The sequence below is a fragment of the Daphnia carinata genome, chromosome 7 (assembly GCF_022539665.2).
Source record: "Daphnia carinata strain CSIRO-1 chromosome 7, CSIRO_AGI_Dcar_HiC_V3, whole genome shotgun sequence".
NCBI classification, from domain to species: Eukaryota; Metazoa; Arthropoda; class Branchiopoda; order Diplostraca; family Daphniidae; genus Daphnia; species Daphnia carinata.
Genome location: NC_081337.1, coordinates 5116420 through 5144350, shown reverse-complemented (window position 1 = coordinate 5144350; position 27931 = coordinate 5116420). Strand labels below are relative to the sequence as shown.

Sequence of the window (27931 nt, the reverse complement as noted above, 5' to 3'; positions counted from 1 at the left end):
ATGAAAATCACACAGTATAACCAGAATTTAACGCTGATTAGGAAAAATCATTTGTTTTCTTGTTAAGTTAACCGTTTTTTAATAAAATTGTAATTTATCTTTAAATTCGGGCTTATAGATTTTGTCGGGCTTATTTTTTAGACCATACTTCACCGTTTTTCACGGTTAATTCCAAAACTGTTAGCCCAACGAAAAAAAACCACCCACATATTCGTGATTCCCGTTCAATTATGCATCGAAATCATGTATTTTTCGCGAAATCTAGAATTTAGCCAAAAATGATAAAGTGGATAGCCTATGGCAATCCGTTTTACATACAAAAAAAAAAAAAATTTCAAAAAAAAAAAAAAATCACACTTTTTTCTTTTTTTCCGACACGTAGCCATCTACCGCTCAGACTCGTTATTACTGGCGTAGGCAATTTCAGTCCATTGGATGCCATTCGCAGTTAGTTCAGTAGCGTGGATGGAGAATAACGCGTGGCTGGAGGAACAATTGAAAAATGGATAAGATAATACAACAAAAGGATGGTAAGTATAAACATTATTATATTTGTTTTGAATTATTAATTATTGTTTATTAGATCAAATTATGGCTGCAGGCTCAATTATTGCAACAGCACAAAATATTAGATAACAGCAAAGCTAAGGATGGTAAGGCCTAATACATAATGATTCTATTTATTTGCTTTTATTCATTTGTGTTTTGTAGCTCAAAGTTTGAGTCTACAAGCTCAGCTAGGGAAAAAGAACAAATTGGAACGGAACAGTTTCCAAACAGTGAAGGAGGTTTTTCCAAACTCAAACCTAACTGAACATGAGGATGAATTGGCATTAGGCAAACACAGTCAGGTACCTAAATTTTTCAAATAAGAATTCAAAATAAGTATGGAATTTTAACAAACAATTATTTATTGTTTAGTTATTCAGTCTACCACCTGACAGTGTGTTAAATTTAAATTCTGTTAGTGCTGCACAAAAAGAATCGTTAGTAATAATCCCATGCAGTGAAGGAAGTGAACAATTGTGGGACCGTATTTGGGCCGAAAATGGGTGTGGTACGGAAACCAAGATATGGCACAAGTTCAACATGAAACATGGATTAGGTACTTTTCGGTTTTATGTTTATTGAAAAAGTATTTTTAATGCTATTATTTTGCATTCACAGAATTTAATGGGGGATCAAATCAAGTCTGGAAGTGTTACAGAATGGAAGAGTGAGCCTACAGATGAAAAAATACTGAGAGTGCATTGCCATTAAGGTATGAGGTAAAGTAATAGAGTATGCACATTGTCTAATGAGAAGTACCATCTTGTGTTAATAAATCCAGTACAACAGCAATCCTTTATAGTTCTGTCACAGCTAGAAACCTCAAATAATTCTGCTTCTCTGTCTAAAGAACAACTTGTCCTTTACGTTCAGAGTGTTGGGGAAACTGGGTACTTAAATGGCCCTAAAGATGTTTTAATTTTGCTGCCATTGCAGAGATGAACATCATACATGGACTCTATAGGTATGAAAGGATTTTTCTTCAAATAATTTTGAATTTATGACGAAGAATTTCTCCTTTTTGCCAACCAGGTCTAATCTACCAAAAAAAATTTTATCCAATAGGAAAGGATTTTCATGTACTGGGAACACAACTATCAACAATGCAACATTGTACAGGTGCTAGTTTATCATTCAAGAGCCTTATACAATGATGTTAATCTGCAATTTGTATGTCCTTCCCCAAGCTTCCACCAGAAGTTGAATCTATGAGTCATGTAAGTTACATGATCAACAGTTGATATGTTTAACGGTGTTGTTTTTCTTTTCTCAATATAGGTTAATAGTAACATTGGATCTGAAAAAATTCTTGGTTGGGGCAAGACACTGAATAAATTGTATTGATTGGATGGATGACATGACATTTCTATACTTAATTCGGATTCCCCAGACGGTATTTGATATTAAAAAAATTGAAGTGCATATCTGGGCTCCCTTCTTTTCTGAAGCCCCGTTTCCCCTTGACTCGTAATAAGCCCGTAGGGGGTCATGCCCCTACTGTACGGTATATATAAAAACAACATATACCGAGGTTTGGAGGGCTCTGGCCGGAAAGGGGACGTGGGGTGCCGCTTAGTCCGATGATGTGTTCACGGAGGGCGATGTGGCTACCCACAAATCCGAACTAAAGGTTAATCGCTCCTGTAAAAATGTTCCAAATCTTCAGCTCTTCTTCCGGCTTCTCTTAGCCAATCACCGGGTAATCTCCCCGGTGGGTCAACAAGGCAGTGTCTCCCCCTGCCTGGGTTGACGGCAACTTTTGAAAGGGCTATTGTGCCTTTTTAAAGTTGCAAAAATAATTGTAATGTGCAGAGAATTGTCAATAAATTTTTTTTTATAAAATTATTTTGCAAATTGTTTCTTTCACTGTCTGTTTTCACACATTATATTTATCATCTTGTTTTTATTTAGCTTTCTCAATTCTCGTTTATTGTTTATGCCACGTTGAATGGTAAGCATTGTTTCCTGTAAGCATAGTTTATCTGTAAGCATTCAATTATTATCCAGGGATCGAACCCTAGATGTTCGGCATTCCGCGCCGATGCTTTACCAATGAGCCATGAATCATGTGATGTCAAGTTGGCTTTTTTCTAGTCACTTGCGGACTTGCATTTACACTTTGAATAAAACTGAAATGCAATACTGCAATTTTATTTTCTCCATTTAGATGTAGATTTTTATACATCTAGTAAGGTTTGAACCCTGGGTAGCAGTTATCGCAGCTGAATGCTCTACCACAGAGCTATGGACATCATAAAATAAATACAAAGATAAACATATAGTTGTGAAAGACTGCATAAACATCCTAGACGATAACACATGATAGGCGATAATAAAAAATTTAGATATATCTCGTGGCTCAATGTTAGAGCATCGGCGTTGCACACTGAATGTCTGAGGATCGATTCCCATGCCAGGAAAACAATATACAAATACAAAATTACTTCAGATAATATCAAGGTATTACACGTTGTTCCTTGTCTAAGTTCATGAATTCAAAACTTGACATCACATGATTCATGGCTCATTGGTAAAGCATCGGCGCGGAATGCCGAACATCTAGGGTTCGATCCCTGGATAATAATTGAATGCTTACAGATAAACTATAAACGAAACAATACCATTCAACGTGGCATAAACAATAAACGAGAATTGAGAAAGCTAAATAAAAACAAGATGATAAATATAATGTGTGAAAACAGACAGTGAAAGAAACAATTTGCAAAATAATTTTATAAAAAAAAATTTATTGACAATTCTCTGCACATTACAATTATTTTTGCAACTTTAAAAAGGCACAATAGCCCTTTCAAAAGTTGCCGTCAACCCAGGCAGGGGGAGACACTGCCTTGTTGACCCACCGGGGAGATTACCCGGTGATTGGCTAAGAGAAGCCGGAAGAAGAGCTGAAGATTTGGAACATTTTTACAGGAGCGATTAACCTTTAGTTCGGATTTGTGGGTAGCCACATCGCCCTCCGTGAACACATCATCGGACTAAGCGGCACCCCACGTCCCCTTTCCGGCCAGAGCCCTCCAAACCTCGGTATATGTTGTTTTTATATATACCGTACAGTAGGGGCATGACCCCCTACGGGCTTATTACGAGTCAAGGGGAAACGGGGCTTCAGAAAAGAAGGGAGCCCAGATATGCACTTCAATTTTTTTAATATCAAATACCGTCTGGGGAATCCGAATTAAGTATAGAAATGTCATGTCATCCATCCAATCAATACAATTTATTCAGTGTCTTGCCCCAACCAAGAATTTTTTCAGATCCAATGTTACTATTAACCTATATTGAGAAAAGAAAAACAACACCGTTAAACATATCAACTGTTGATCATGTAACTTACATGACTCATAGATTCAACTTCTGGTGGAAGCTTGGGGAAGGACATACAAATTGCAGATTAACATCATTGTATAAGGCTCTTGAATGATAAACTAGCACCTGTACAATGTTGCATTGTTGATAGTTGTGTTCCCAGTACATGAAAATCCTTTCCTATTGGATAAAATTTTTTTTGGTAGATTAGACCTGGTTGGCAAAAAGAAGGAGAAATTCTTCGTCTTAAATTCAAAATTATTTGAAGAAAAATCCTTTCATACCTAAAGAGTCCATGTATGATGTTCATCTCTGCAATGGCAGCAAAATTAAAACATCTTTAGGGCCATTTAAGTACCCAGTTTCCCCAACACTCTGAACGTAAAGGACAAGTTGTTCTTTAGACAGAGAAGCAGAATTATTTGAGGTTTCTAGCTGTGACAGAACTATAAAGGATTGCTGTTGTACTGGATTTATTAACACAAGATGGTACTTCTCATTAGACAATGTGCATACTCTATTACTTTACCTCATACCTTAATGGTAATGCACTCTCAGTATTTTTTCATCTGTAGGCTCACTCTTCCATCCTGTAACACTTCCAGACTTGATTTGATCCCCCATTAAATTCTGTGAATGCAAAATAATAGCATTAAAAATACTTTTTCAATAGACATAAAACCGAAAAGTACCTAATCCATGTTTCATGTTGAACTTGTGCCATATCTTGGTTTCCGTACCACACCCATTTTCGGCCCAAATACGGTCCCACAATTGTTCACTTCCTTCACTGCATGGGATTATTACTAACGATTCTTTTTGTGCAGCACTAACAGAATTTAAATTTAACACACTGTCAGGTGGTAGACTGAATAACTAAACAATAAATAATTGTTTGTTATAATTCTATACTTATTTTGAATTCTTATTTGAAAAATTTAGGTACCTGACTGTGTTTGCCTAATGCCAATTCATCCTCATGTTCAGTTAGGTTTGAGTTTGGAAAAACCTCCTTCACTGTTTGGAAACTGTTCCGTTCCAATTTGTTCTTTTTCCCTAGCTGAGCTTGTAGACTCAAACTTTGAGCTACAAAACACAAATGAATAAAAGCAAATAAATAGAATCATTATGTATTAGGCCTTACCATCCTTAGCTTTGCTGTTATCTAATATTTTGTGCTGTTGCAATAATTGAGCCTGCAGGTCCATAATTTGATCTAATAAACAATAATTAATAATTGAAAACCAATATAATAATGTTGATACTTACCATCCTTTTGTTGTATTATCTTATCCATTTTTCAATTGTTCCTCCAGCCACGCGTTATTCTCCATCCACGCTACTGAACTAACTGCGAATGGCATCCAATGGACTGAAATTGCCTACGCCAGTAGTAATGAGTCTGAGCGTTAGATGGCTACGTGTCGGAAAAAAAGAAAAAAGTGCGATTTTTTATTTTTTTTCCGCTATTTTTTTTTTTTTTTTTTATGTAAAACGGATTGCCATACTTCTCACTTTTGTCAAAATCGGCCGAAAACGCTATCTCTTGGATTTTGACAAAAATCACACGATATTATCAAAATTGACCGCCGATTTCGATTCCGGTATTGGTTTTCATGTTAAACCAGTCATTTTTTTGAAAAAAGGAAAATAAGTATTGTTAGTTCCCAAATTTTATTTATTATGGTTTAACTAATAGAGCCAAATAAAAATACATAAGTTTTGTTCATACTTCATATCTGACTTTTTAAACGAAGACAAAGATAGATAAATTATTTAATCTAATACGAATAATTGGACGAAGCGTTCTTGAGGAAGGGATAATACTTTTTCGACAGGGTAAAGTATGTTTAAAGTAACATCGACTGCGCACAAGTCGGCTACTTAAAAGCAAATTGTTTAAATGTCATCATTTTCTTCTTCTTCGTTCATCGATGAAGGCAGTTTCGATTGACGATCCTGGAGCATTTTACAAAGGGCCCATCCAATACCTATACCGGCGGCACCCAAGGAAAGAACACCCACGCCAATAGTTGCGGCTATCGTCGTGCAGTCACCAATTGTAACAGGCAGATTGGCAGCAAAATCCGGCGAAATCTCACAACAGAATTTGTGTGCCCAAGATTGACAATTGGCAAAAATGAAGTCGTACATGCCCTCATTAAGGTATAATATCCGGGCGCGTTGAATTAATTCTTGCGGGGAGATTATTATTGATCCAACTTCTATTATGCGTTGCACTTTTTCAGGATATTGGCGTTTTACCTTAACGACATATTTTGCACCTGTTAGACCACCCGATGTGTCAGCGTCCAACGTGTAAATGGATTCAGGCGACTCGAATTTTACGACAACACTCCAATGCATTAGAGGTTTCAGATCGAGAAAACCTGAAGCCAATCCCATGCTATTCCTGCCAGCAGAAGCCAAAGACTGCAGTTTTGTGGCGTAGACATAAAAGTAGGCTAACCTTTTCACACCATCTTCTTCAACAATGTGATTGATGTCTATACTGGATGACAAATCGACAAGTGCAATTCGTCTTTCCTTAAAAAACGAGAAAAAGTGTATAGATTAAAACAAGAATTTACGTTAGTATATTTCTTTGATATTTGTAATGTCGATTCACCTGATTCTCCGTAGGCGCCACAAATTCTTTTTGGTTCAGACACGAATCAGAAACAAGTCCCGTTTTCCAAGACGAACTCTGCTATAAAATGTTACAAACATTAATTTCCATGTATCGTTGGCAGAACAGATCAAATCAAAGGTAAAGAGGTGTTGTGTGGTGTTGGCCTGTATTTCTTTAGTCAAGAATCACAATATTTTGATGATCATTAAAATCCTGTGAATTCTATGCTTTGGCATTCTGACATGCCTGTAACAAGAAATTTGACAACTTATTTCAGGAACTATCTGCAAACTTCTTGAAAAATAGACTGAATTGACGATAGTCATACAAATAGAGGCAGCATTACATTTCGCTAACAATTGAGTTAAACTATTGATTGACATGAGCTAAGGAATCAAGGTTGGTCAAGCCCTTTCTTGATTTTCTGCATCAAGCTGGGGAGTTGGTTGATGTGGTGGTTTACACAATCAATAGCACAGCTTTCGAACTCAGCTCTGTAACGTTTCATGTCCCCATCACTTGGTGATGGGCCAATTTTTTCCTTGATTTTATCCTGACATAGAAGCACGCCACGTTGGAGGCGTTCCTGGAACTGCCCCATCTCATTTTGCACAAAATTTTGGGCAACATTTACATCGCGAGTGCAGCGTTCGACACAAGCATGGACACTGTTCATGGAGGCCGTGCTATCAGAACAACACTCTGCCGCGCACAGATGCATCGTACGCTGGTAAAAGATAATTTCAGGACGCGTCAAAGAACCGGATAGATGATAATATAATATACCTGCATTTTTCTGAGGTTGGATTTTTCGATTTCATCGACAAAACTGGAAAGAGCTGACTCTACTCGGCGTTGTGCATCTTCAGCCATGGTTGCAAAGAGAAATATGAAACAAAAACGCCACCTACCAGGCACTGCTATGACTACATGCTGCGAATTGGATGTCTGCACAAAGAACATGCCCTAGGAATCGATTTATTTACTTCGAATTTCAAATAAAAATTTATTTTATTTTATTACAAAAATTGGTGCTATTTGGATAAATTGGGAACCCGGTAAAGCAGTTCTCCTTCAGACGTATAGAATCCATCGCCTTTTTGGTAGACATCACCTATATTTTCACCATCTTCTCTGTTTTGTTTGGTTTCTTGATGTTCCTAGAATTCAAATGACAATGTTATTAACGATAATTCATTTTTTTATTTTACAGAAGAATTAAAATACCTGAGAAGCAATTTGTTTTCCAGTAACCTGTCTAACTTCTTCGGCGTCGTCAAATTTTACATTCATTTGGTTAGGCTTTCGAGAAGCCCATTTAGAAGGTGATCCATGGGAAAGATATTGAAGAACTAAATCTTTGTCGACCCCAGCGTCTTCTAATTCAACACTGGCTGGTTTGGATTTCGATTCGTTTCTATTTACGACATCACCTCTTACCCCCATGTCTTTTGCCACTTCCTGCCACGTCACTGTTTCCTTGTCCCCGAACGATTGACGTTCCGTAGTTTGCTGCTCCCTTTTCCCATAAACTGAAGGGTAGATTTCATTAGAGTTTGATGAAATTTCTTCCTGCAATTTGGATTTCTTCGGAATCCATTTGGCGCTAGCAACTGCTTTCGCTACATGTGGTTCAATACGAAAGTGTTCCGCAATCATCTCAATGGTCCACTGTTGTGGATCGCTGTTGTGTAAGAATCGAATGTGTTCTTTATCTGACCACGTAAGTGTCTTTTCTTCTGGAGTATCTTTAAAATACTTTTGCTTGACAATCCTTAGTTTGTTGAGTTCTTTTAGGTCATGTTTGTCTTGCTGATACTTATCATACACTTTATCAAACTTTACAACATCTACTTCACCATCAAGCTCTTCCTCCCTTAGAACTATGTTTGGGTCTGAAAATTCCTCAAGCATCTTGGCCTGTCTTCTAATGCCGGGATCTCTCTTGACTGTGAAGTTAGCCATCTTCTTGAAGTTTCCGTTACATCTATCCTGTATTTCACGCAGCCTGTCAGCTTCTTTGACAAAACCAGCACCAACTTTCCATTTTCCTGGAACACCAATTTTGGATAGGTTAGCATTTCTCTTTTCTCTAGGTTCTCCATATTGTCCTTTTTCTTGATTTCTATATACAGATGTGTGAGATTCTTGTTTGTTTGAATACCTGTTGTTATTCTCAGCACCTTCTTCCCAGCTGTTATCATCTATGTTGTCAAAACTATTGTGTCTACTTTCAGAGTACACACTATTTCCATTGCGATCTTGATAGCTGGATCTTCTATTTCTAAAATCTCTCTTTTCTGGACGTCCAAAATCCTCAGTTTGTTTGTATCTTTGTTTCTTTTGAACGAACTCGACATCTGAATAAGGCAATCCTTTGTGAGTGGCGAAATTATGACTAAATGTCGATAGGCTCCGAATCTGGGCCAAACGAGTAATGGTTTTCCACATATCGTAATTTATATTTTCTGCAACTGGGAAATAAACGATCGTTTGTAATATTACACGTGAGGTGCACAAACAAGAGAGCGTGTCAAACTACCTACTACCGGCTGTATAGCAGACGAAAATCTAATAGCGTTGACATACCAAATAATAGAACAGCGTTGTCAAATCAATACAATAAAGAAGGAGAATGTTACGTGACGAAGGTGGCGCCAGAAAATTTCGTATCCGTGCTATTTTAAATTATGGAAAGCAACTTTGCTTTAAATGTGTAACGGTACGCTCAAAAAATCAATCTGGCATCATATTGTAAAGAATGTAACCAAACAAAAAAATCTAAAAATAAATAAGTTTCTGCATGTCTAAAGGTAACGTTTATGTTTACTGATGGTTATCATTAAATGGAAATAGCAGCATGTACTTTTGTTTTCTTTTTCCCTAATTTGACACACCCTCCTGTAAAATCGTTTGGGAACGCAATGGACGGCGGAATTCGAGAAAACTAGCAGCTGTCATATGATGTTATTCGTCGTCTCCGACATCGTGCAGGTTATGCATGCGTGACTCGACTTTTCATTTTTTTTTTTCATTCTAGCTGTTTGTGTATATCAACAGCCGGAGTCTCCATGGAAACGCTCCACGAGTACCACCAGTTAGGTTTATAGAATGAGCCGAATGCCCCCTCCTTCCCTAGCTTCGTCCGGCGATTCCCGCGGTCTTTTTCCATAACACGACGACGTCGACCGTGGCCAGTTCCTTTCTCCTCCACCATTTTTTCCATCCCTCCTCTTAAGCACAACCCTCTTGCCTATGTATATGGAGAAGGAGAGGGAGGGGTGAAAAGCTAAAAGTTCAGGTGTCGTCTTAGCCATGTTGTCTGTCTCTACACGGACGAAGACGAGTTAAGACACGGCGTTCGACGTGAAGCTCGTTCAGCTGCGGGATTACAAGCAGAACTATAGATAAAGTCTAATAGCAACTGCTTGCGTTTGTCGGCAACGAAACGTGCATCCTTTGTCATGGTCGGACTTCACAGCTGTTTTGTTACCATCGGATTCATGGCCTTTTTCATGGCCTCACCGTCTGCTGCCAATTATGGTTTAGGAAACAACATCATCGATGCGGAATTGATGAAAGAAGTAGAGCTACATCATCCGCCTCCGTCAGGTGCAGCAGCACTGCTTAATGATGTTTTGGCGTGCCAGTCGGATCCCTGCTTTCACGGGCTCTGCATTGATCACATAAACAAGTAAGTCTTTCAAAATCTCAAAAAAAAAAAACAAAAAAAAAAAAACCGTACCTCTCGTGCTGAATTCTTTTTGTTGATGCGCTTACAAAATTAAAAATGCAGTTCGAGTTATTCGTGTTTCTGCGAGGACGGGTATACCGGCTATCAATGTCAAACAGATTGGAATGAATGCTGGAATGGTCCGTGCAAAAATGGAGGCACCTGCGTCGATGATGTTGGACGATATCATTGCCTTTGTCTCCCAGGTTACACCGGTGAGTTCTTTAGTCCCCTAATTTAAAAAAAATTACTGTAAAAGAAAAATGTTTTTTTTTTTTTTTTTAAACAAAGGCGACGACTGCCAAGTGAATATCGACGAATGCCAATCGGATCCGTGCCAGAACGGGGCGACGTGCCAAGACGGCGACAACGGATACCGTTGCCGCTGTCTGCCCGGCTACGAAGGCGCTTTTTGTCAAGTGGATGTCTCCGTCTGTCGCCATCACCACAGTAATACGAGCAGTCGCGACCTCTTCCTACCACCCACTTGCCGTCACGGTGGCCGATGCGTCGAAGGCCCCGGTTTGGCCTATTATTGCCTCTGCCCGGAAGGTTCTAACAATTGCAATACGAGTGCTTCATCAGCCTCAATTATATTATCCATGAATTTAAACAAAAATTAGGTTGGACGGGGAAACATTGCGAGACGGACGTGGACGAATGCTGCAGCAATCCGTGCAAGAACGGCGGCCGTTGCATCGATCTGATTGGAAGTTACGATTGCGCATGCTCGCACGGTACGTCGTACGCATAGGCCCAGTACATTAACTAGTATAGTTCCAAGCGTGTGTCAACCCCTAGAATATTTCAATAACCAAACAAACTTTCGATCGTTCTTTTGACAATGCATTAACGGGTCGATCAAAACTCAAACAAAAAGGTTTTACCGGTCGTAATTGCGAGACGGCCCTGGAGCGATGCGACGACGGCCTTTGCGGCCACCAGGGCATCTGCTGGCTGGATGGCGATGACGGCCAAACTTCCTGCTACTGCCGTCCCGATTTCCACGGAGTGCATTGCGAGAACCAATATAACGAGTGCCTTCTGCCAGGGACCAAATGTCTCAACGGTGGCCAATGTATCGACCAGGTGGACGGCTATTCGTGCTCCTGCCCACCACTTTGGTAAATTGACACATAACGTGCAACACTAATGTCGTTCTCCTCTTCGCCACAATGGCAATAACGGGTTCATTGATTTCACAGGACGGGACCACGCTGTCAATCGTCCAATAATCAAATTGGAAACGAACTACACGAAACAACAATATCGACTGTCTCGACAGCTGTTACCTCTCAACGATCGACGGTGACAACGATGACGTCCGTCCAAGATCCGACGACTCTACCGAGTTTACTGTCGACGCCGGAACTGGAATCGGATCCAATCGATGGTGATCCAACGACACCGGAATGGACCACTACAACTCACCTTTCGCGGGAGATTGAAAACACCATCTGGACGACTATGGGCATGTCTGAAGAGTCTACAATGTCCATGAACGGATCAATGGTTCAAGACTTGACATTGCCGACAACAGTATCCGATGAAACGTCAACGACCATGTCGACCGATGGATTAGAGACCACTACGGTAGTGACGGACACAATGACGCATCAAACGGCCACCAAGTTCAAAACGACCGTTCAGTCTTCTATGGGGACATTTGTTCCGTTCCTTCCGGAATCGACGATAAAGCCGGAGATGAACGAGGGTGAACGTGAATCGAAGAGTAGCACAACAATTACTCCCGTCCCTTCTTCTGCAACGGTACCGACCACCGTCATCTCCCATTCCACTCGATTTGGTCACGAAATTTCCTCCAGCACCGTAGTAACCATCGCCGCAAATACTTTATTCACGCTCGGCAACGACAGGCACACGGAAGACGCGACATCTGGTGGCGCAACAACGGTTCACCCGTCTACAAACGGACGACCTCCGGAAGCTGATCACGTCGCTACAGAATACGAAACGGAGATCACAACAAATGACAGCCTCGAATTAGATAATCATCCGTTCCAACATGCGGGAGACAACACTCCAGAATCGGAATCGTCTTTACCGATAGATCTATCGTTGACACTGACGACCGTCCCCCGTGAACTTGTTGACATCAGTAAACAGACGACGACAACGGTGAAAGCGATGGCTGTTGAACCTCCGCTGATGGATCCGAGTTTATTGCCGGGCGAAGTCCCAGCCAATTCGTGCGACAGCAATATTTGCATGAACGGAGGAACGTGCGTCATGACCGCCGAAGGGTGGCAGGTATCTAGCAAGAACAACAAACTTTATTTATAAAAAAATGTGAATTATATTAAAGGAGATTCCGGATTTTAGTGCCGTTGTTCGTGGAGGAACGAAGGCCGTCGCTGCGAAACGGACAGGAAATTGAAAGTACCGCAATTTCACGGCAATTCGTACCTAAGTTATGCCGTAGCAGATCGCACGCAAGCCGACGATCAAAACCACCAGCAAGTACTGGAAGCACGGCTCGAGTTCAGCACGATGGCACCTTTGGGTTTGATCGCCTACATCCACAGCATCGATGCTCACGTCTACCTGGCCGTTTACGTCGAGAGAGGGGCCCTCAAATTCCGTTTATCTTGCGGTCGCCAGCAAATGACACTGGTGGAAACCAAATATAACGTCAGCGATGGAGATATACACGCCATTTTTATGAGGTCATTTACAATTTATGTCAATAACCAAAGCCAATTGCTTAACTATTTTCGTATTACCTTAGATTTCTCAAAGTGGAAGATCGAAATTTGTCCAGCAGTTTTTGCATGGGCTCTGTTAAATTGAATAATTCATACTCCATGAACGGTGAGCAGAGATTGGCCGACGATGAGCATTTTACCTGGCCCGGCAGACTTCACATAGGCGGGCGGCCGTATGGAGTGCCAACACCAGCCGAGCTCGTCTTCTTGCCCGGCATTGTCGGATGTGCCTATAGCCTGGAGGTAATTTTAAAAATTCAATCAATCATTTTCCTTTTTAAAATGATAATAACTGCTCGTACCAGGTTGACGGCCAACGGCTGGATATGATCGCAGACGCGGTTCAAGGCAAAGCCCTGGACGAGTGTCCCGATCGTCGAGCCAATTGTGGCGGATTGCGATGCCTAAACGGCGGAATATGCCGCGCGAATTTCGACAGCAATGCGCAACGCGATGGCGATCAGCAGTTCGATGAAAGTGGTGGCGGTTGCATTTGCCCGATGGGTTGGGTGGGCGATCAGTGCGAGATCCGCCAGTGCCCTTGCAATCCGTGCCAAGTCAACAGCACCTGTTTAATGAGTCCAACCGACCAAATGATTTGCGTTTGCAGCTACGGCCGTATCGGATCCCTATGTGAAATTGGTTAGTCATCTTTTAAATTTAATATTCGCGTTAGAAATAGAAATGTAAAAATAAATATGAAACAGATAATGCTGGTTTCAATTGTTTTGAAAACAGCCGTGAACGTGACGAGGCCCCAGTTCGACGGCACGCTCATGGGCCACTCGTCGTATCTGAGCCTGGAGCCGCCGCCTTTCATCCGCGACCACTTTGAACTGAAATTCAGTTTCGTCACGGACGACGCCCGCCAAGTTGCCCTTCTCCTCTTCATTGGCCAGCCAATCAATGCAGATCAAGTCACGCTAGCTGGAATCGAAGAGAAAAGGGACTTTCTGGCCGTTAGTTTCATTCGCGGTCACGTGGCGCTGACTTGGGATTTAGGTTCAGGTGCCAGACGGATCTTCACGGCCCGTCCAGTCTCCGTCTCTACGATGGGCGGCCATTCGGTCCACGTCGGAATGCGAGGGCGTGTCGCTTGGCTTCAGGTGAACAATCAGCCAACAGTCACTGGCCGATCGCCCGGTCTCCAATCCGTCCTCAACGCCCATCCCAATCTCTTTGTGGGCGGCCATTCGTCTTTCAACCACTCGCAGCTGCCGTCCGATTTGCCGCTGCATTCCGGATTCCGTGGATGCATCTACGACTTGGTCTTCCGCTCGCGTGAATTCGCCGACCGCGATCAGGAATTCGATCACCACAACACGATCAACCACTGGCTACCGGTTGTTCAATCGGGCCGAGGCGTCCGTCAGTGCTCCATTCCGTCTTGTCGATTGCGCATGTCCAAGAATAGCGGCGATAATGTCACGTCGCTGGGCAGCAACGATGTCGAGGAAACCTTCGCAGACGACGTTTGTTGATGACTGAAAAATACATGAATAGAATTTTTGGCTGCCAAATGAACATTTGGATTCGAAATGTTTTCAAAACAATGGAGATGACATTGGTGGGCGTGGGGAGCTCGTTGTCGTGTCCACCTCGAGAAACTACCTAGAAAAAATTGCGAGCGTGCGCACACACCAACAAATACAAAGAGGCAATGGAAAAAAAAAATGATTGAATCACCTGGCAAAAAAAAAAGAGTTTGCATAATATGCTGGAAAGTGTGTTATTTCGTTATTAGGACCATTTAACATACTTACAAGTCAACTTAAAACACGATAGAATCCAAAATAATAACATAGATATGTTTAGAACGATATGGTAGCTGTGATAATATAAAAAAAAAACCAAAACAAAAGCTTCGGAAAAGAGTTGGATAATTAAAGGATATCCTCTAATAATTAGAGGATGGAAGATTCCACCATGACGAATCTTCGTTATTCACGTTCTTGTTCCTGGGAAAGAAGGCCTGCAAGGCTCCCAGCCTACAAAACAACATAGAGATATACATAGGTAGCGTTGGATGAGATCATACGAGTTGGATGGTAGTAGTGAAAAAACGAAAGAATACAACTTGATCCATTTTTTTTAAAGGAGGGAAATGAACACGAACGAATATCAGGTACAGAATTGGGAAAACGAACACGGGGTTTGACAAGTTTCCTCGACGAACAACAACAAAGAAACCATGAAAAACCATGAAAGCCTTTCACCAAATTGCAATACGAATACTATGAAAAAGGAGGCCATTAAATAATATTCGGACGGTTGGTGGAAGCTTTAAAGCTCATTTTACCTCCTCCAATGATGGAGGATTTTTACTGTAGATTCACACATTAAAAGGGCAAAACGTTTTTGGCCGATCGAGCCATGTTTTGACTCCATAAATGAACAAATCGGAAGTTTGACAAAAGAGACAAAATGGTGGACTTTCGTTTAGGTTCACACTCGGCAAAAACGCAAAAGCAAACAACATACCTAAACATGAGAGACTAAAATACAGATCACAAGCTTTTTCTCTGTAAAAAGGAGAGGTACATCAGTGGTGCGGCTTATTGCTGGGACGGAGTTTGAAAAGACACACGCACACATACCAGAAAACACACGCACGGTACAAAAAACAAAAAATTGAGCAAATGTTCGAAACGCACTGGTGGCTAAGTGCAACACATGTTGAGTGGTCAACCAGCTGCTAGAACCATGGCAGGGGTGGGATCAAAAAGGTATCTGGTAAACATTTTGCATGATAAAAAAGCGGACAAAAGTTCCCAAAACGATGTGTTGACAGCTATGGCACGTGGGAAGAAGAGAAAAAAAAAAGTCATTTTGCATACGACGAGAAAAGAGAAGCGCGGGGGTTGACGGACTGAACTGTATCCGCTGTGACGTTGGTGTGGTTCAAAACAAAACAAATTAAAGACACACCTATTGCCGAGTAGTATGGACTACTATTACTGGCACGTCCTCGAATTGTCCAGCTTGAGCCATTTCTTTAGCACGCAGAGCTTTGAACTTGGAGGAAGCATCCACTCCGTAGGTAAACACGGAAAGGAGGCCAAAGAACTGCGCATCATTATAATAAAGAAATTAATTTTAAAACGTATAAATGACTGAATACAGTCATTTAAAAAATTGGATTAATTCCATTTAGGAAACAAAAAAAAACAAAATAAATAAAATAAAGAAGAAAAAAAAAAGAACAGAAAAGGTGGAACACTCACGGAAGCAGCAGCCCAAGCTTCAACGCGGCTGCCTTGGGCAGCGCAGGCAGCCGAAGCAGTCAGCATGGAGAAACACCACAGGCCACAGTAAAACATCTCCTGTTACGAGTTTGCACGTGTGGGATTACTAAAACATCACCAAAATATAATAAAGATGCTAAGCTACTAACCAGCTTGGTCCACGGAATGGAATTCCTCTTGATGACGTTAAAAAAGTGAAGCGCCAACAGGATGGCAGTGATCCCGAATCCTCCCATGGCGCAAATAATGAACCAGTAGGCTATTGGTTGCCCATTCACTTCCGATACCATAATGCAGACGAATCCCAAAATGTTGAAAACCTTTAATCGACATTGAAATCATAGTTAACCATGCCGAGTCAAAAGGAGGAGAAATGTAAAAATACCATGTTGGCTATGTTCAGCTGGCCAGGAAAGGTGTTAACGTAGGGTGGATCAATGTTGATATTAGGGTTGACTTCTGTGGCCGGCTGTGGGACGGTTTCCGTCAAGTTGGTTCCAGGCAATTCTACTTCAGGCATCTTCCTTTTCTGCTGCTCTCTTGAAGTTTCATTTGTTGTTGTGTAACATTGACCCGTCAAGTTGTCATTTGAAAATCACCAACGAGAACATGAAAGAAGAAATCAAACAGGTTAGAAAGAAATGGAGTTTTGACTTGGCACAGAATTAGGAGAATGTAGACTTGGATTTCGTAAGCTGGTAGCAGCTATTACTATGGTCAACTAAAATGGGAGCCTATTACTCTTCATCGTTTACGCATCCACCCGAATGTCCCTAACCAAAACCAGAAAGGTGGAGGCAGAGAATGTTGGCACTTAGTAGTCTTACTGATTTACCAAAAAGCCTCACTTTGCAGTTGTTCGTTATTGCTACATCTAAGCGTTTCACGACAATCGATTGAAAAAAAAAAGAAAAAGAAATGTTTGGGCTTAGGGAAGGCAACCAGGAAGGCATGGCTATGTGACGATCTGCAGCCAACTGTTTCAATATTGCTCCACAACGGCTTGGCCAGAATATAAAATTGTTTTCAATTTTGGTAAGAAAAGTGGAATATGGAAACATGAAATGACCAGCACTTACCCAAGAATTGGAATGACAATTGAGGAAATTATGGCAATCCGTTTTACCCACACCAAAAAACAGTCCTCTTCTGGCAATCCGTTTTACCCCTCCAAAAAAACAGTCTTCTTATGGCAATCCGTTGATGTTGATCAGATTTTCCGTCCGATTATATTTCTTGAGCGATTATCGGTAGCCGTCGATAATCGCAAAAAAATGATCGGCGATCATTCGTCTGTTGAAAAAATTTGATCGGCGATTAAATTTCTTATCGATTGTATTGTTTTTTCGATTATTTTTGTCCGCCATCTAGCAGTAAGAAAATAACTTGCCATTGTTTTAATTGAAAAATTGAAACAAGTGAAAATTTTAAAAAAAGCGTCTGCTACAAAAATGAGTAGACTTTCATATAGTCTCATCTACCGTTCATAGATGTCGCTAAATAATCGAAAAATAATCGCGATTAAAAATTAATTTTTTTCCACTTTAATCGCCGATTTCGAATATTTTAAAATAATTTGATCGCCGATTAAAATTTTAATCGAAATCGCAATCGCGATTACGGCAGGTCTGATGTTGATAGCTTTAAGTGCGACTGGTGGATGTGCACCAGCTTCACCGGTTGCCTAGCAATCCCTTACGCACGAGTGATTATTGTTTTTCTTGTTTTTGAGATGATATTTTTAAGGAAGGGAAGGTTTATTGGGGTTGGTGGGAATCGAACATGAGATAACTAACTACGAAGGAATGGCGAAAGCCACTGTGCCAGGACCACACGATAACAATCCGTTTTATCCCCCCAAAAAATACCAATGATTTGCTGTTTACAGCATCATCTAGCGGCCAGATTCCTATTTAATTTTCTAAATACAACTGTACGCATTCAAGCCATATAAACATAATTTTTTAACTAATAACTATATTTTTATTAAAATATAACTACACAATAATTATTTTGTTATATTCTACTTACTTAACTTAATTCTTATTACTATTAACTATTTACTTTTCATTTTGTACTGCAGCAAGTATAATGAATGTAATTCTAATAACAATTAGAATGATTGCGTGTTTTAGGTATACATAATATATTTGAGTAATAAAAATTTGTTATTGTGTATTATTTTCACACCGCAACAGCCAAAAACGACTTCACATTACTCAAATATATTATTTATACCCAAGCAATCATTCTAATTGTTATTAGAACGGTCTAAGTAATATAAAGTCATTATTGTGTATTATTTTCACACCGCAACAAACAATAACGACTTTATATTACTCAAAAATATTATTTATACCTAAAACAAGCAATCATTGCTATTATTATCATTGCTGCAAAATGCAGTTCAAAATGAAAAGTTAACAGTTAATAGTAATAATAATTAAGTTAGGCAAGTAGAATATAACAAAATAATTACTGTATAGTTATATGTTAATCAAATAAAGTTATTAATTAAAAAAATTATATATTTACTTGGCTAGAATATGTAAAGTTGTATTTAAAGACTTAGTTAGAATCTGACCGGTATATGGCGGTAGGTGTAAAAAAGAAAAAAAAACGGCGAAATTTTTTTTTTTGTTTGGGTAAAACGGATTACCATATGAGCTTAGGGAAGGCAACCAGGAAGGCATGGCTATGTGACGACCTGCAGCCAGCCGTTTCACTGCCACTCAAAGATGGCTTGGCGAGCATCATAACGGCTTTTGCAATGTTGGCAAGGAAAGTGGAATATGGAAGTCACTAAACGGCCAGCAATGATTCGAGTGATAGTTAAGCAAAAACACGGAATCACTTTTTTCTTGTCTGTTTTAAAATGCGACCAAAAGCATTCGATTGCAAAAATATCACACAACCAACCAGTACACGCACTCGACACTTCCCGTTATAGATAAAGACATCATTGTTCGACAAAAAGCGAGGCCTAGAAGGTTGCCAGATTGGGGACGTTAGATTGCGTTAGTCAGATTATGGACCCCCTAACGGCCGACGGGCAGAGAGAGGGTCGACGGGCAGAGAGAGGCTCGACGGGCAATAACAGCGGGCTTCTTAGCGGGCAGAAGCAAAAAGTGAGTGGACGGACAACTATAGCGGGGGTTTTGACGGGCGGAGACTTTGACGAAAAGGTGGGCAAATGCAAAAAAGGTAGATGTGCCCCTACAGCAGGCATTTTTGCGGGCAGAATGTGAGTTGACGGGCAGAGTGTGGGTTGACTGGCACGGAGTGGGTTGGTTGGCTGGCAGAAAGTGGTTTGGCGGGCACAGAGTAGTTTGACGGGCAGAGTGGGAGTCCACGGGCAACTTCAGCTGTTTTCTTGACGGGTAGAAAAAGTAACGGGATGGACGGGCAGAAACATTGAGTGGGTCGACGGGCACGAAAGGGGAACTCTTGATTGTGAAAAGAATTAAAAGTAGACGGGTGAAAAAATGGAGTGGAACGTTTTTCTTAGAAATAGCGTAAGGAAACGCTAGCGCCACCTATACCCCGGCCCTGGACGGGCCCAACGTTACTAGTCCCTATGTAAACAAAATAAAATCCCAAGTAGGGCTCGGCCCCGCGACGATCGGGCACGATTTTGCCGACCCGCGCGGTTTTTTTTTAAAAGGACAAACCGGTGCGGTTCGGTTTGCCGTTCTTTCAAACAGATTGAACCGCGGTTTGACGGTTTGTACCCGCAGTTTATACCCAGTAAATTGTTTTTTACAAATCAGGAATTCCCCTTTCTTTTCCGCCGACCCACTCACGGTTTCTGCCCGTCCATCCCCTCACTTTCTCTGCCCGCCAAGAACCCAGCTGAAGTTGCCCGTGGACTCCCATTCTGCCCGTCAAACTACTCTGTGCCGGTCAACCCATTCTCTACCCGTAAAACCACTCTCTGCCCGTCAACCCGCTTTCTGTCCGTAAAACCACTTTCGGCCCGTCAACCCATTCTCTACCCGCCAAAACGCCTGCTGTAGAGGCACATCTACCTTTTTTTGCGTTTGCCCGTCATTTTGTTCAGTTTCTGCCCGTTAAAACGCCCGCTATAATTGCCCGTTCACCCACTTGTTGCCTCTGCCCGTCTTCCTTCGTAAAGTCTCTGTCCGTAAAAAAACTCACTGTTGTTGCCCGCCGACCCACTCACTGTTTCTGCCCGTCTATACCCTCACTATCTTTAACCGCCAAGAACCCAGCTGAAGTTGCCCGTCGACTCCCTCTCTGCCCTTCAACCCACTTTCTGCCCGTCAAGCCACACTCTGCCTGTCAAAATGCCCGATATAGTTGTCGTCCACCCGCTTTTTGCTTCTGTCCGCTAAGAAGCCCGCTGTTATAGCCCCTTGATCCTTTCTTTGCCCGTCAGCCCACTCGCTGCCCGTCGGCCCACTTGCTGCCCGTTGGCCCACTCGCTGCCCGTTGGCCCACTCGCTGCCTGTCGGCCCACTCTCTGCCCGCCGATCCACTCACTGTTTCTGCGCGTCCATCCCTCCTCGTCAAATTGGTTAGTCATTTTAAAATTTAATATTCGTGTTAGAATAGAAATGTATAAATAAATATAAAACAGATAAATGCTGGTTTCAATTGTTTTGAAAACAGCGGTGAACGTGACCCGCCCTCAATTCGATGGCACGTTCATGGGTCATTCGTCTTACCTGAGTCTGACTCCGCCGCCTTTCATCCGCGACCACTTTGAACTGAAATTCAGTTTCGTCACGGACGACGCCCGCCAAGTTGCCCTTCTCCTCTTCATTGGCCAGCCAATCAATGCAGATCAAGTCACGCTAGCTGGAATCGAAGACAAAAGGGACTTTCTGGCCGTTAGTTTCATTTGCGGACACGGGGCGCTGATTTGGGATTTAGGTTCGGGTGCCAGACGGATCTTTACGGCCCGTCCAGTCTCCGTCTCTACGATGGGCGACCATTCGGTCCACGTCGGAATGCGAGGGCGCGTCGCTTGGCTTCAGGTGAACAATCAGCCAACGGTGACGGGCAGATCGCCCGGACTCATGTCTGTCCTCAACGCCCATCCCAGTCCCTTTGTGGGCGGCCACTCTTCGTTCAACCATACGCGACTGCCGTCCGACCTACCGTTGCACTCCGGCTTCCTTGGATGCATCTACGACTTGGTGTTCCGCTCGCGTGAATTCGCCGACCGCGAACAGGAATTCGATCATCACAACACGATCAACCACTGGCTACCGGTTGTTCCATCGGGCCGAGGCGTCCGTCAGTGCTCCATTCCGTCGTGTCGATTGCGCATGTCCAAGAATAGCGGCGAAAATGTCACGTCGTTGGGCAGCAACGATGTGGAGGAAACCTTTGCAGACGACGTTTGTTGATGACTGAAAAATGCATGAAAAGAATTTTTGGCTGCCACATTTGGACTGGAGACTGTTTTCAAAACGATAGAGACCACATTGATGGTGTGGGGGGTGGGGAGTGTATTCCTCCAATTCGACGATTGTAGTAATACAATGTCTCGTTTTTGTTTTACATTTTTTCTATGTTCTTTTTGCACGTTGTCTCGTCCACCCCGAGAACGCTTTCTACAACCATTGCGCAGATACGCACACACTCACACACAGAGGATATCAAAAGGAAATCATTTTTAAAAAACAAAACAAACGAAAAAAAGGACAAACCAAAACGTCGAAAATGGTAGTGGCTGCTATCAGAGGGAACCCCTTTGAATTTCTTTCCCACATAATACTTGAACGGGTTTTTTTCAAACATTTCCGGGGATGTTATTGAACTACTTTAAAGCTGCGATGAACCACCGGTGATGATGAGAATCTTCCGTTTTCTAGCTTCTCAGTCCTGCGAATGGAGGCACGCAAGACTCCCAGCCTACAAAACAACATACAGATACACACAGGTAGGTAGAGTTGGATGAGATCATACGATTTGGATGGTAGTGGTGAAGAAACGAAGGAATACAACACAAGCGAATATCATGAAAAAAAAGGGGGAAATGAAAACGAGGTTCGACAAGTTTCCTCAAAGAACAACAACAACAAAAAACCATGAAACGATGAAAGCATTTCACAGAATTGCCATCCGAATACTATGAAAAAGGAAGTCATTAAATAATATTCGGATGGTTAGTGGAAGCTTTAAAGCTAATTTTACCTCCTCCAATGATGGAGGATATTTACTGGATATTCAGACATTAAAAGGAGAAAAAGGGGAGTCATGTTTTGACTACAGAAATGAACGAATCCGCAGTCTGAGAGGAAAGAGAAAAATGGTGGACTTTCGTTTAGACTCACACTCGCCCCAAAAACGCAAAAGCAAACAACATACCCTAAACACGAGAGACTAAAATTCCGATCACTAGCTTTTTCTCTGTAAAAAGGCGAGGTACATTAGTGGTGCCAATTGCTGCTGGGAGGAAATTTGAAAACACACACGCACGTGAAAAAAAAAAAGACATTCGCACGCACATATACCAGAAAACACACGCACGAATATTAAAAAAAAAAAATCGGGCATATGTTCGATACGCACTAGTGGCTAAGTGGAACACATGTTGAGTGGTCAACAAGCTGCTAGAACGATGGCAGGGGTGGGATCGGAATCTGTTAAACATTTTGGGTGAAAACAAAAAAAATGTCCCAAAAACGATGTGGTGGCAGCTATGATACGTAGGAAGAAGAGAAAAAACAAACAGGTTATGTTGCATCCTTGGCTAGCAGTGAATTTGCATACAACAGGAAAAAGGAGGCGAGGGGGTTGACGGGCTGGGCTGTAATTCGCTGTGTGACGTTGGTGTGGCTCAAAATAAAAAAAAAAAAAACGAAGAACACACTTAATAGGCAGGAGTGCCGATGGTTTCGCTCTTTTGCACGCTCCTGACTTGTTCACCCTGAGCGATTTCTCCAGCACGCCAGGCTTTGAACTTGAAGAAAGCATCCACTCCGTAGATAATCATGGCAATGAAGCCGAAGAACTGCGCATCATTATAACCAAGACACAAATATTCAGAATGAAATACAATCATTAAAAAAATTAAGAGTAATTTCATTTAAAAAATGAAGAAGAAAAAAGAAAAGGTGGAACACTCACGGAAGCAGCAGCCCAAGCTTCAAAGAGGCTGCCTTGGGCAGCGCAAGCAGCCGAAGCAGTCAGCATGAAGAAACACCACAGGCCACAGTAACCCATCTCCTGTTACGCCGAGTTTGCACGTTTCGGGGATTATTAAAACATCATCAAAATAGAATTTAAGGAAAGAAAAAAAAATAATACAGGCGCAGATGATGAGCTACTCACCACCATGATCCAGGGGATAAAGTAAAGTTTTTCGATGACGTGAAACAAATAGAACGCCAACAGGATGCCGGTTATCCAGAATCCGCCCATGGCGCAAAAGTTGAACCAGTTGGCTCGCGAGTGGTAATTCACTTCCGACACCATAATGCAAATGAAGCCCAAAATGTTGAGAACCTTTAATTCAAATCACGGTTAATCGTGTTCAGCAAAATAGCAAAAAAAAAAAAAAAAAAAAAAAACGGAGGAGAAATACCATGGCGGCGATTTTCAGCATGCCCGGGATGGTCCGGACGTAGGACGGGTCGAAACGGATGTTGGTAGTGACTGTTGTGGCCGTCGTGACGGTCGTCGTCGAGTAGGTTCCAGGAAATCCCGTTTCAGCCATCTTAAATTCCTTTTCTGAATGCTCTCTCAAAGATTCAGCTGCTGTCGTGTGACATTGGCCCGTCAAGTTGCCAATTGAAAATCACCATCGAGAACATGAAAGAAATCCAAGAGGTTCAAATTAAATGCGAGACTTTTAACTAAGCACGTGGCACGAGATTCCCATTTCCGGACCTCGTTATTAATAGTCTTTCCCCCTCCCAATGTTCTTTCCTTTCATTTGTGGTCAAATTATTGCCAAACCTTAAAGGAACGTTGAAAAAAAAAAGAAAGGTGAAAATAACGATGAGCTCAACCACATCATTTCATTGTCTGACAAGGGGGAGGGCAACGGGCAGACGAAATGAGTTTGGTACGTCATCGCTTTTCAGTGAATTAGAAAAAGAAGGAGATTCGGCTGCACTTTTTGCATCAAATATGGTGGAAACGAACGGCCGAGACGAAAAGAAATAAACGATAGAAGGATGACGATGGAACCAGAGCAAGTTTTTATCGATTGGGTGTCCTTTGCCAAGTTCTGGCAAACGCCACTGTCCGACAAGAAAACGAAAGGGGTGAATCAAATGTCGTGAGACGCCCAATCGTCCATCACAAGCCATTGTCAGATCATTGAGTACACAGACTTTTTGCTAGCTAGTAGCAGCTATTACCATCACCATTACTTATTCATCCAGAGTGACACTAACCAAAGCCAGAAAGAGGGAAAGAGAGAAAATGTTGGCATTTAGTAGTCTTACTTCAATTGTCACAAGGCTTCACTTGCAGTTGTTCATTACCGTTACATCTAAGCGTTCTACGACAATCGATTGAAAAAAAAAAACCGTTTGGGCTTAAGCGGAGACAGCCAGGACGACGTGGCCATGTCACGAGCTTCAGCCAACCGTATCAGTTCAACAAATGCCCAACGAGCATCATAAGGATTTTGGCAAGAAATGTGGAATATGGAAACGTGAAACGACCAACAATTACCTTAACAATTCGACGTGGCACTTGGCGAAACACACAAAATCACTAACTTCTTCTTTGTTTTACAATGCAACTCCAAATATTTTGGCCTATCGAGAGAGTAATCCGAACAATATGCAACCGTCAACGTAGTCTGTTTTCTCGGTGTGGGGGAGCAGAGGCAGGAGTGATGGTAAATGAGAAGAGGAACGGCAAAAAAACGTCGACTGCGCAGGACACGATTTGAACGCCATCTACCGATTGATTCAAAAAGTCATTGCCCATCGTACATTCAAAATGTTCATTTGGAAACCAGAATATGCGTGACAAGCAAGAACAATAACTTCCCGTGTTAGAATGTTGGAATGCCACGCATATAAAAATTTAACGACCAATAAATCAGTTGACATACATTGCCGCCATTGGATTTGAGCCGCCGCCCAACTAGAAATGCACAACAGCAAATACAGTAAATGGGATAGTTCGAACGGATCAATCCCAAAAAACTTCGTTAGACCACTAAATCTATATTTGTTCGTCTCAATTGATTTGGCCATTGACAGCACCGACTACGTTTGATGGTAAACAACAGCTGTGTTTTCTCTATAGGTGTCCCTCAAGGCGATTTCCGTGGAAAAAAAAAAAAGGCGTGTATAAAATTGACGACTGTGTACATTGCGGCGACGAACATCAAACCGCTGCGCAACTAAGCGATTGGAAAACAAACTGTCGAAACCGCCGTCAAACTGAAAAGCAAATACTGGCCCAGTCGAGCTATGGGGAGGCAACTTGGCGTACGACAAAGTTGAACCACTATTTGCACTCGTATTATTAGCTATCGGAATACTACCGCATGGTTTGAAATCGGACTTCCCAGAATTGCTCCAGCAACTCACCATCGACTTGTTCCTTCATTTTTCTTTTTTTTTTTTTCCTATTTCAGGCGAGCATTTGCGAAAATGGGTCATTTCGGGCGATCCAACATCAGCCATAGAATTCTGAGAGATTTGCCCCTAAAGCACATCAAATGGCAAAAAAAACATTAAAGTTAAAGAGAGGGCTAACAAAGAAGTGAGGTTGGATGAATGCCTCGATGGGCTACCTGTTGATCGTGTCATCGACTTGAATATGCCGTCGCTAGTGACGGCAATCGTTCGTCACAAAAGTCGATTACGTTCATCTCATCATGACGCTTGACGGCTACCAGACAAGGCGATCGAATTTTGTTTGCGTCGCGTTCACTTTCCAAAGGCTCACGATCAGCGCGCCAATCATTTTTTTTAGCTATTGATTTTCATTTTTCTTTTGGACGTCCCCCTTAACGTATCGAGTGCGATATGAGGGTCCTAGTAGATCATTGCTTTCTTGGACAGGCAGTGGCGACGAGTATTGAGTAAAAAGGTTGTCACGTTAGCGGCACTGTCACGTTCTAATGTTCACCACTTTGTTTCTCCCCCGCCCATCGTTTCCGTATGACGGCCTGCCATGAAAGCCGCAGAATGAAATGGCGATCCTATTTGGTGATGACAACCGAGATTATAATCCCAATTTCCTTATGGACCCGACACGCTTCCCGTGCGATCTTACGATGCACAGTATGAAGAAAGGTTTCTTAAAAAAGATCACTCGTCCGTATTCGTTGAACGTCTTCACCATAAGTCGAATATCATTTTTTTTTTTTTTTTTTTTTTAGATTTCGAATTCGTCCATATTTTTGAACGAATATAAAGGTTGTTTATTGATCTGTTCCGCTTGCAACAGATCAACATTTTAATATGTTTTGCAGCTGCAATACGATTAAGCTTATCGAATTCTGGCAAAGAAAAAGGATCAAATCAAATCAAAAGGGGGGAAAAACACTGTCGCCATTTGATGCCGTTTCATCTTCGTTCCCCATTCGTCATTTTTAGGTTCGATATTATAAAATTTTAATATTGGCTTTTCTGTTTATTAATCAGTTTTTTTGTTTTTTTTTTTATCTTTGTCTTTCGCCATTTTCTAAGTTTTTTTTTTCTTTTTAAACGTTTCGTTGGTTCGGGCATCCGTTTCGCTACAACATCTGGCGCGAATGCGCTGCGCAGAAAATGGACGACGATGGCGGCGTACCCTGACGACCAAGATCGATCTGTTTGCTTTGCGTCTAACGCTGGCGGGCCTCGTTATTCCAATTGTTACTTAGTTTAGTTTTTTTTTCTTCAATTTTTGACGATCAACATAACAATAATACGGTTCGCCATCATCCAGTAAACATTCACCAGCCGTTTTCATCTATTTTTCGTTCTTCAATTCGACGAATGCGATCCATCAAATATACTGCAAACAACAATCATAGTAAAAAGGCAAAAAAGAAATGAAAGGACCTACACACACACATATACGAACAATCAACTATACTTTTTCCTCCTTCTGGAATTCATATCATCCAATAAAAAAAAAAAATAATAATAAAAACAAACAAAATAAATGGATTCATCTAGAAAAGCGGAAAAGACCCCCCCCCCAAAAAAATGTGAACTGTTTTTTTCCGGGTTTTGTTTGCGGGGCAAGCAACTCCATCATCGAAATCAAAGGAACTACTAGAGAAATGGGTATATAGACAAGAGCCACATGAATGTTGATCCTTTTGAGCGAATTGCCACTCTTTATTTGTTTTGTTACTCGATTGAATTTAATATTCGTCTCTCTACTTGATTCTCTTTTATCTTGTTTGCTTTTTTACGCACAGGCCAGCAAAAAAACAGACAAAAAAAGGAGAGTAAAAAAGGCTTTATTGACATAGGGGCTTTTCGTTATTATTGTCCGAGCGTCTAGACGTTGCAGACAGCGGCTTTTCGTCCGAATACAAAAGCAAACAGGAAAAACATTAACGTTAACTGCTTATACCGAAACCAATAAAGCAAGTCGTGAAAGAAGAAGAAGAAGAAAAAAAAAAGCGAGACGAACGGACTAATGTATGGGCGTGTGCGTGACGGCCCGGCCGCGCCTCCATTGCGCCCTGCAACCACTTGGTACGCACAACGCAATCTATTGCTATTAAGAAACACACATAGGACACTAGAGACACTAGAGACGAGAAGCTATTGCT

At 41.7% G+C, this 27931-nt stretch overlaps 6 protein-coding genes and 1 long non-coding RNA gene across 14 annotated transcripts; 2 read left to right on the top strand and 5 right to left on the bottom strand.

The window, feature by feature from the left end:
* Positions 1-711: 711 nt before the first annotated feature.
* LOC130699240 (uncharacterized) lies at positions 712-2100 on the top strand. Its single transcript, XR_009003395.1, has 4 exons — positions 712-851; positions 922-1105; positions 1168-1513; positions 1582-2100. It is a non-coding gene; the product is annotated as an uncharacterized LOC130699240 (long non-coding RNA).
* A 1451-nt stretch (positions 2101-3551) lies between these two features.
* LOC130699230 (uncharacterized) lies at positions 3552-5242 on the bottom strand. Of its 2 annotated transcripts, XM_057521537.1 has the most exons (7): positions 5146-5242; positions 5021-5092; positions 4823-4962; positions 4569-4752; positions 4161-4506; positions 4003-4089; positions 3552-3934 (listed from the first exon to the last, which is right to left on the bottom strand). In XM_057521537.1, the coding sequence occupies exons 1-5, from the start codon at positions 5171-5173 to the stop codon at positions 4454-4456; spliced, it is 477 nt and encodes a 158-aa protein (XP_057377520.1). In that variant the 5' UTR covers positions 5174-5242; the 3' UTR covers positions 3552-3934; positions 4003-4089; positions 4161-4453. The 2 variants fall into 2 exon arrangements, with proteins under 2 accessions (XP_057377520.1, XP_057377519.1); XM_057521536.1 differs by having other exon boundaries at positions 3552-4089.
* Positions 5243-5648: 406 nt separating this feature from the next.
* Positions 5649-7454, bottom strand: LOC130699215 (uncharacterized). 2 transcript variants are annotated; one of them, XM_057521516.2, is made up of 3 exons: positions 7295-7454; positions 6506-6586; positions 5649-6423 (listed from the first exon to the last, which is right to left on the bottom strand). In XM_057521516.2, the coding sequence occupies exons 1-3, from the start codon at positions 7379-7381 to the stop codon at positions 5776-5778; spliced, it is 816 nt and encodes a 271-aa protein (XP_057377499.1). In that variant the 5' UTR covers positions 7382-7454; the 3' UTR covers positions 5649-5775. The 2 variants fall into 2 exon arrangements, with proteins under 2 accessions (XP_057377499.1, XP_057377500.1); XM_057521517.2 differs by having other exon boundaries at positions 5650-6423; positions 6506-6583; positions 7295-7448.
* A 20-nt stretch (positions 7455-7474) lies between these two features.
* Positions 7475-9053, bottom strand: LOC132088183 (neugrin-like). Its single transcript, XM_059496340.1, has 2 exons — positions 7736-9053; positions 7475-7668 (listed from the first exon to the last, which is right to left on the bottom strand). The coding sequence occupies exons 1-2, from the start codon at positions 8957-8959 to the stop codon at positions 7543-7545; spliced, it is 1350 nt and encodes a 449-aa protein (XP_059352323.1). The 5' UTR covers positions 8960-9053; the 3' UTR covers positions 7475-7542.
* Positions 9054-9972: 919 nt separating this feature from the next.
* Positions 9973-21587, top strand: LOC130699438 (protein eyes shut-like). The gene is made up of 10 exons (XM_059496339.1): positions 9973-10202; positions 10305-10456; positions 10533-10793; positions 10865-10978; positions 11122-11365; positions 11447-12512; positions 12585-12928; positions 12991-13210; positions 13273-13609; positions 20845-21587. The coding sequence occupies exons 1-10, from the start codon at positions 9973-9975 to the stop codon at positions 21585-21587; spliced, it is 3711 nt and encodes a 1236-aa protein (XP_059352322.1).
* On the bottom strand, positions 14720-19327 carry LOC130699229 (uncharacterized). 5 transcript variants are annotated; one of them, XR_009003392.2, is made up of 7 exons: positions 18872-19189; positions 17292-17505; positions 16598-16751; positions 16362-16532; positions 16192-16290; positions 15449-16033; positions 14720-14955 (listed from the first exon to the last, which is right to left on the bottom strand). XR_009003392.2 is itself a non-coding variant. In XM_057521534.2 (7 exons), exons 3-6 carry the CDS (start codon positions 16730-16732, stop codon positions 15896-15898), a joined length of 543 nt encoding a protein of 180 aa, XP_057377517.1. In that variant the 5' UTR covers positions 16733-16751; positions 17292-17505; positions 18872-19190; the 3' UTR covers positions 14721-14955. The 5 variants fall into 5 exon arrangements, 4 of the variants coding, with proteins under 4 accessions (XP_057377517.1, XP_057377515.1, XP_057377518.1 ...); XM_057521534.2 differs by having other exon boundaries at positions 14721-14955; positions 15896-16033; positions 18872-19190; XM_057521532.2 differs by having other exon boundaries at positions 14905-16033.
* A 78-nt stretch (positions 21588-21665) lies between the features above and the next one.
* LOC130699237 (plasmolipin-like) lies at positions 21666-25024 on the bottom strand. 2 transcript variants are annotated; one of them, XM_057521545.2, is made up of 5 exons: positions 24871-25024; positions 23771-23943; positions 23518-23691; positions 23314-23412; positions 21666-23197 (listed from the first exon to the last, which is right to left on the bottom strand). In XM_057521545.2, exons 2-5 carry the CDS (start codon positions 23900-23902, stop codon positions 23057-23059), a joined length of 546 nt encoding a protein of 181 aa, XP_057377528.1. In that variant the 5' UTR covers positions 23903-23943; positions 24871-25024; the 3' UTR covers positions 21666-23056. The 2 variants fall into 2 exon arrangements, with proteins under 2 accessions (XP_057377528.1, XP_059352324.1); XM_059496341.1 differs by having other exon boundaries at positions 23771-23940; positions 24871-25023.
* Between the last annotated feature and the right edge of the window lie 2907 nt (positions 25025-27931).

Coding starts and splice junctions, on each gene's coding strand:
- LOC130699230 (XM_057521536.1), bottom strand. CDS start 5,173: ATGGATAAGATAATACAACAAAAGGATG. Junction 4,963..5,020: donor TAACAGCAAAGCTAAGGATG/GTAAGGCCTAAT, acceptor TGTGTTTTGTAG/CTCAAAGTTTGAGTCTACAA. Junction 4,753..4,822: donor CATTAGGCAAACACAGTCAG/GTACCTAAATTT, acceptor TTTATTGTTTAG/TTATTCAGTCTACCACCTGA.
- LOC130699438 (XM_059496339.1), top strand. CDS start 9,973: ATGGTCGGACTTCACAGCTGTTTTGTTACCATCGGATTCATGGCCTTT. Junction 10,203..10,304: donor TGCATTGATCACATAAACAA/GTAAGTCTTTCA, acceptor TTAAAAATGCAG/TTCGAGTTATTCGTGTTTCT. Junction 12,513..12,584: donor TGACCGCCGAAGGGTGGCAG/GTATCTAGCAAG, acceptor TCCGGATTTTAG/TGCCGTTGTTCGTGGAGGAA.
- LOC130699237 (XM_057521545.2), bottom strand. CDS start 23,902: ATGGCTGAAACGGGATTTCCTGGAACCTACTCGACGACGACCGTCACG. Junction 23,413..23,517: donor TTATCCCCTGGATCATGGTG/GTGAGTAGCTCA, acceptor TCGGCGTAACAG/GAGATGGGTTACTGTGGCCT. Junction 23,198..23,313: donor AAGCTTGGGCTGCTGCTTCC/GTGAGTGTTCCA, acceptor AATGATGCGCAG/TTCTTCGGCTTCATTGCCAT.
- LOC130699229 (XM_057521535.2), bottom strand. CDS start 16,732: ATGCCTGAAGTAGAATTGCCTGGAACCAACTTGACGGAAACCGTCCCA. Junction 16,533..16,597: donor AGCTGAACATAGCCAACATG/GTATTTTTACAT, acceptor TGTCGATTAAAG/GTTTTCAACATTTTGGGATT. Junction 16,034..16,191: donor AAGCTTGGGCTGCTGCTTCC/GTGAGTGTTCCA, acceptor AATGATGCGCAG/TTCTTTGGCCTCCTTTCCGT.
- LOC132088183 (XM_059496340.1), bottom strand. CDS start 8,959: ATGTGGAAAACCATTACTCGTTTGGCCCAGATTCGGAGCCTATCGACA. Junction 7,669..7,735: donor GAAAACAAATTGCTTCTCAG/GTATTTTAATTC, acceptor TTTGAATTCTAG/GAACATCAAGAAACCAAACA.
- LOC130699215 (XM_057521516.2), bottom strand. CDS start 7,381: ATGGCTGAAGATGCACAACGCCGAGTAGAGTCAGCTCTTTCCAGTTTT. Junction 6,587..7,294: donor CCAACCTCAGAAAAATGCAG/GTATATTATATT, acceptor AACATTTTATAG/CAGAGTTCGTCTTGGAAAAC. Junction 6,424..6,505: donor TGGCGCCTACGGAGAATCAG/GTGAATCGACAT, acceptor TCGTTTTTTAAG/GAAAGACGAATTGCACTTGT.